The 6848-nt window shown below is 40.3% G+C and overlaps 1 protein-coding gene across 1 annotated transcript; it reads left to right on the plus strand.

Moving 5' to 3' along the window:
* The first annotated feature begins 679 nt into the window (after positions 1-679).
* LOC134631825 (kinesin-like protein KIF23) lies at positions 680-6532 on the plus strand. The gene is made up of 11 exons (XM_063480380.1): positions 680-823; positions 920-1061; positions 2705-2866; positions 2972-3138; positions 3219-3392; positions 3632-3871; positions 4479-4826; positions 5043-5276; positions 5599-5687; positions 6290-6359; positions 6458-6532. The coding sequence occupies exons 1-11, from the start codon at positions 680-682 to the stop codon at positions 6530-6532; spliced, it is 1845 nt and encodes a 614-aa protein (XP_063336450.1).
* Positions 6533-6848: the final 316 nt, after the last annotated feature.

Raw genomic sequence — 6848 nt, forward strand, 5'->3', positions numbered from 1 at the left:
AAGTTTAAGGAGTTAACAACGGACGTTGACGCTCTGCTTTACTGTTAGCAGGGGGCTAATTAGCCGTCTAGCAAGTGGCTTTGTTAAGCCATCATAAAGTAATGAATTGTTAACGCTTACGCTTCTGTTTGAATTGTGAATGACTTTGTATTTATTTACTTTTACAGGAAGGGTAAAACCCCCCGCAGGCCTCCTCCAAAAAAACCCTCCAGCAACCAGACGGACCCAGTTGGGGTGAGTGTCCCTGAATTCTTAAAGAAGGTCAACTTGGCAGACAGCACAGATGTGAATCTCATACATTTCACTGGGTGGGAAAAAAAATTCCAGTAAGGGAATGTTTAAACCTAGAGTGGAGTAATTTACTGACAGAGTGAAAATTCTTCTGGACAATTTCTCTTCGACCTGACTGTGAGCCCACAGTTTCGCTCTGCACCCATCAGTTTTCTTCCTCAAAGGCAACAGATGTAGACTTTTTGATCTGGAAGAGTTTTATTGAGAGGAGTGCCACCTGACTGCCATGTAACTGAGGTTTTAAACTTTAAGACAGCAGTGAAACCTGTTATGATGTATGGTTTGGAGACAGTGGCATTGACAAAAAGATGGGAGGCAGTGCTGGAGGTGGCAGAGTTAAAGATGTTAAGATTTTCATTAAAACTGACCAGAATGGCCAAGAATAGAAATGAGTATCAGACAAACAGCTCGGCTCGAGCTGTTTGGAGGCTCCAAAATAACCCACCTGTTTAAAAACTACTTCGATGGAGAGGGAAAAGTTAGAATGGTTGTCTGCGTCGATCCCAAGACTGATGACTATGAGGAAACGCTGGTAACTTGACCCTGCCCTCTTACTTTGTGTCTTTTTAATTAACCAAAAATTTTATTTATTTTCTCCTGACATAAAAGCAATGCTCTGTTTGTGTAGCTTTTGATGCAGTTTGCAGAGATGACGCAAGTGGTGGAAGTGGTCAGGCCAGTGGACAGACCAATCTGTAGCGCTACTCCAGGCCGTCATCATAGAAACCAGGCATTCAAAGATGAGCTGTCTCACAGATTGGAAGAATGCAGTGGCCCGATAGATCCTGGTAAAAAAAAAATTAATGCTGTGCTTAAGTTTTTATTTATTTATTTATTTAACACCCTGTTAATCAAGTGATTAGCCTAAATGTAGGCGCACTGAAGTTTTACACTTAACCTTTTAAACAGAGCAACACCAAGTGTGTAATGAGGGGTTTTCCACTTCTGCTAATTGTTGTTATATTCACTAATCACACTGGACACATTTTTGTGTGCTTCTAAATTCAGATAAAACTCGTCCTATGTACTTTATTGCACATATTAAACAAGTAAAGTAAGTCAAATTTTATTTATATAGCACCTTTCAAGACAAAGATCACAAAGTGCTTCACACAGAAATGTAGGACTGCTTTCTTGCACTTGTGCAGTATCTCTAAAATGAGAAATCTCCTCTGTCAGAGTGATGCTGAAAAGTTACTTCATGCATTTATTACTATGACTCTTGTAATTCATTAGCAGCTTAAGATAAGATGACCTTTATTAGTCCCACACGTGGGAAATTTGTTTTGTCACAGCAGGAAGTGGACAGTGCAAAAGTTATGAAGGACAATTAGAATAAAATAAAATAAGAATAAATACAGTATACAGCTTGTCCCAAAAGCTCCCTGAAAAGCCTTCAGTTGATCCAGAACAGCGAGAGTGCCAACAGCATCTCAGAAGAGGGCATATTTGCTTTTGTGGAACCAGCTCTCAGTTTGAATTTGAGACACCCTCTTTCTGCTTTTAAGATTAGGCTTAAAACTTTCTTATATTTTGGTATTCATCAGATGACCGTAAACTGTCCCTTAATTATGCTGCTTGTTTATGCTGCAATACGTCTTGGCTGCTGTGGGCTTCCCATGATGCACTGAGCAATCTTCTTCACTTACCTCTTTTCACTCTCTTCCACAGCACATCTTTTATGCTGTCTTCCTCCCCTCATCCCCTCATTCCTATTCCTATTAAATGGAAGTTTTTCTTCCCACTGTCATCAGTTGCTTGTGAATTGTATATTAAATGGCCAGAAATGTCAGGATAATGCATCATTTCTCTGAAATTACAACAATGATTTAGATGATACTTCAAAATAACAGCCCAAATAAGGTGGCTGCACGGTGGCAGCTTTTACATGGACTTTTCATTTTCATTTTATCATCTCAAGGAGAATTGTAGTTGGAGGTGGCTGTAGCTCAGGGGGAAGAGCAGGCCATCTGCTAATCGGAAGGCTGGTGATTCGAACCCTGGCTGCTTCAGTCTGAATGCCAAATATCTTTGGGGAAGATACTTTGAGCGCTGAGTGTACAAAAGCGCAATATAAGAAACAGTCCATTTACCATAGTTAACTGTAGTGACATTTAAAGTATTATTCAGCCTTGTATTCACACTTTTAGAAAACTCTGGCATCAACTTACTGTGTGTAAAGGTGTATTTTGAAAATGAGAGAATGCATTATTTTTCAAGAAGTTCTTTGGAAACACAAAACAAGCAAATTAACAGACAAGCCAAACTCTTGCAAACGTAATTTCCATCAAAATTAAACAGAATTAATCTGAACTAGTTCTGTGTAAATGTTTTAACAGTGGAGTATTGTGTGTGATGATTATTAAAAACCACACAATTGCTTTAAGGACTTGTGATTCTTTGTCTTCTGTAGACATGCCTGCTGCTGCAAACATTCAGATCCTCAGTCTCCCATCTCTACCCTCCTGTGAGCTGACTGACCCACATGATGACATCACCCTGCCCAGGCTGATTGAAGCCCTGAAGAACAGGCAGAGGATCAAGCAGATGATGATTGAGGAATCCAGTAAAACAGGTGTCTGTTCTCATTTTAGCTCACCTGATACGTTTTGGCTTTGAAAGATCAGTTTTTGAATAGTGTTCTTTCTCTTGGCTCACATTTCTCTTGATGTTATTTCAGCCAACATGATGAAGTCTGTGCTTCAGGAACTGGATACCGGCCTAATTTCCAAAGACAACTTTATTCAGGAACAAAACGGCAAACTGATAGAGAAAGACAAAATCATCCAAGGCAACAAGGCAGAGATTGAACGTTTAGAGAAGAAAACAAAGATGCAAGAACACAAGGTGGGAGACTAATCCATTCATGCTGCAGATTTGAAGGTTGTCACTTTTTTTTTTTAATGTCTCACATGTCTCTGTTTCAGATTGACATCCTGCAGAAAACAACTAAAATCTTTGAAGATGACAAGCGCTCGCTGCAGCATGAGCTGGAAACCAGAGAGCAGAGGCTGCAGAGGGAGCTGTCAGAGAAGAGACGCATGGAGCAGCGCATGCATGGCGTGATCTCGGACACCCAGTTCAAGTGGGAGAAAGAATGTGTGAGTTTCAAATATCTTTTTTTTCCCTTTTATTCAACAATATATAGATTTCCAATAAAGACCACAAACAAAAAAAAGACCTGCTTTGGTAGTAAGATCTAAATTTTACACACATTTCAGTTTTGCAAACAGCCCTTGTTGGTCATTGTTTTAGTTTTTATAGTGGAAGCCAATTTGTCTTATTCAAGCAACTTGGATAATATTGCATTTGAACATTTTGCAATATCCTCACTGTGCAGGAGAGACGTGTTAATGCACTGCAGTTTGAGATGCAAAATAAGCTGTGGGTGAAAGACGAAAAGCTGAAGCAGCTAAAGGCCATCGTGACAGAGAGCAAGACTCCAGGTCGCCCTGAACCTCCACCCCGTCAGACGCAGCCACAGCCTCTACCACAACCACAGCATCAGCCCCGTTCTCAGCGACCCTCCAAAGAGGACCGCCTACCACCAAAGAGATCAGCATCACCCTCACCTGTCCCTGTATGTTGTGTTTAAAAACCATAATGATGAATGTTTTTAAGGGAGTTGAATGGTATTCTGCCCATTCAAAGTTAAATTCTACTGCACTCGTCTCTCTTAATCTACTAACATCACTAATCCCAGTGCCACAGCAGCAGGCAGGTTAGAATAAACGCCTCATGCATATGATCATGTAGTCCTTCAGCAATTAAGTACCACTGTGAAACTGAGGAAATTACATTTCTGGTGAATTTGTAAAAGAGTTATTTTGATGCTGTAGATTTCTCAGTAGGTTGGTCTAAATTTATTGGTCTGAATCTATAGTTTTAAAAATCAAAGATACTAAATTTACAACAAATAAGACAAACTGTAAAATGAATTATGTTGCAGATAAATTTGCATCAACTCACAGATCATTTTAGCTCAGCTTTGGTAAATATACATTTCAGTGTTCGTGTTTTTCACCAGGTATGGGGAAAAACATGAACTTTGTACTTTACATAGTGTACTTTACATAAAGTGGTTGCTGCATTTGATTACATTAGACTGTAAATGTATCCCGTTCCTATAACATCTAATTTTTGCATGTCTAACTGTGACCATTTAGTCTTTCCATTTCACTCTCCAGTGCCCAGTCGATTCCCCTCATGTCAGTCCAAAGCCAGAGTCACAGTCAGGCAGTGCTGCTAGTGATGAGGAGGATGAGATGAACCCAAGGCCCACCTGCCCCGTCCCCAGCAGAAGTACCTTTTTGTCTGTGGCTAGATCTGCACGTGAGGAGCAGGCAGCTCAGGACAGCTTGCAGGGTTACAGTTCCCCTAGTACACCCACAAGAACACCCACAAGACCCCAGGCCTCAACGGGCACTTCAGTCAGCCGGGCCAGGAGGAGAGCTGTGTGCTTGAACAGAGTGGATGAGAGAGACTGCTTCCCTTCTCCTTCGTTTCATGTAGACCTAATTGAAAGAAGATACAGGGTCAGTGAGTTAGCTAAAGGCAGCAGCATGAGGTTGTGACGTGTCAGCATTTTGGCTCCTACAAGTTTAGGGTGTGGGGTACCCTGCCCCCCAAAATGTATAAGTTTTATGATTTCTTTCGTCAAGCTTCGTAATGCTTTGTCAAGTTCTGTGTTTTTGTTCACTCTGTTTGTGGTATTTTTCCCTTTTTAAATCATTTCCCATTGATCTGTTCAGACGACAACACCAGTACGCCTGCTGCACCGTCGTTCCCGCTCTGCTGGTGGGGAGAAGTGGGTGGACCACAAACCATCGTCAAGCATGGACTTGGGCACAGTTTTGCAGCCGGTCATCCCCAACGCCATCCAGGTGTCTGCACCCAGCGAGAAGGCTCTGTCCAAGTGTGACAGATACGTGCTAACACACCAAGAAGTTGCCTCCGACGGCGAGATACAGACCAAGCTTATAAAGGTCAAGTATGCAGCACAGCATATTACTGATATTCAGAATGATATATTTGGTTACACTTCCTTACTCATGGAGACATTTATATTAGCAAGTTTTCAGCAGACCAGCAGCATATTTGTCAGTTTTAAGAAGTGAATTTAAATAATTTCTATAAAGTGGTTCTAAATGTTCTGTTGCATGATTGTAGTAGCGTGCATGCTTATCCTTAGAAAGGAAACTCTTGTGATGGTTGAATTACTGATCACAAGAAGGGCTTCGCACTGTATTAAATATTAAATAGTAACAAAGATATCTAATGGTGGTTCTTTTTGTTTTTTTTCTTTAGGGCGAGGTCATCAAAACGAGAGGAGGAGGGCAAGCTGTCCAGTTCACTGACATTGAGACGCTGAAACAGGAGCTCACTACAGTCCCAAGGTAATAATTTATAATTATAAAAATGTCTTGAATTTGCACCCTAAAAAAATGTTTAACATTTTTAGATGTGTTACCTGACCATATAATGTTCCATATGGTGAGCTGGATTTCTGGATAGTGCCACATTATCAAAAAATAGATAATACTTTTCTTCTTCTTAATGGAAAATAAGACTTAACCACCAAGTTTATTTCCATTCTTGAATGTTATAATCGATGTGTTGCTGAGGTTTAAATATATTTCACTCTGTAATAACAGGATAACAAAAAAACTGGGGTTTGCTTTCTGTGCTGGGATTGTTCTAGAGTCTTTCTTTGACTGAGATCAACTTGACAGCTCAGTTGAGCAAAAACTCATCTCTTATTCTATGTAATTCATAACAGCAGGACACAGCATCGGACATTTTGATGATCTTATTTCACCACTGCTGTCAATTTTGTTAAAAAACAACTAGTATTGTTAATATTGTTATTGTTGTTAATATTGTTAATAATTTTACATACATTACCTAACGTGCCTCCTGAGTCTTACATTTTTTTAAGTTAAATATGATTCCAAACTGCTGAAGCTATACTAATGTTTTTACGTATCGGTCTCTGAAGTTGGAAGAGGAAGTCTTCAGAAGGCGTGTCAGCCAGTAGAGATGGAGCTTTGACTGATGTGGAGACGAGGGTAAGCTGATTTAAAAAATTCTCCTTCTGGTATGAGAATCGAGGCTATTCAGAACACTTGCAAATAGATTTAGGTCCTAATTTTTTCCCTCTTCGCAGTGCTCTGTGGCTGTGGCGATGAGGGCTGGATCAAACTTGGGACCTGGGTTGGAGCATCATGCAGTCACCAAGTAAGCTGTCAACTTTCTGCATCGCCTCTGAGTAAAGTGTTGTTTTCACTCAGAATACATAACTACAGATTGTGATTCACTTGGTTTTCTGTTACAGGCGCAGAAAACCCTAAAAGCTGCTAACAGATCAACCGTGACCAGTCCCCTTTATCCTCACCTGGCTGTTGTGCAATAATAAATATAATATTAATAAAAAATGTATTTAAAACAGCCTTTCAAGACACCCAAACACACTTAACAATAGAATAAAACACATAAACTGAGGGAGAGAACAAGTGTTTCTTACATCTGGGGATAGAGAGTTCCACAGCCTGGGAGCA

The sequence above is a fragment of the Pelmatolapia mariae genome, linkage group LG7 (assembly GCF_036321145.2).
Source record: "Pelmatolapia mariae isolate MD_Pm_ZW linkage group LG7, Pm_UMD_F_2, whole genome shotgun sequence".
Classification (NCBI taxonomy): Eukaryota; Metazoa; Chordata; class Actinopteri; order Cichliformes; family Cichlidae; genus Pelmatolapia; species Pelmatolapia mariae.

What these genes read in the sequence shown, in the direction of transcription:
- LOC134631825 (XM_063480380.1), top strand. Translation starts at nt 680, where the DNA reads ATGAGTATCAGACAAACAGCTCGGCTCGAGCTGTTTGGAGGCTCCAAA. An exon ending in CAAAGATGCAAGAACACAAG is followed by an intron (nt 3,139 to 3,218) that starts GTGGGAGACTAA and finishes TCTCTGTTTCAG; the next exon opens with ATTGACATCCTGCAGAAAAC. An exon ending in TGACTGATGTGGAGACGAGG is followed by an intron (nt 6,360 to 6,457) that starts GTAAGCTGATTT and finishes CCCTCTTCGCAG; the next exon opens with TGCTCTGTGGCTGTGGCGAT.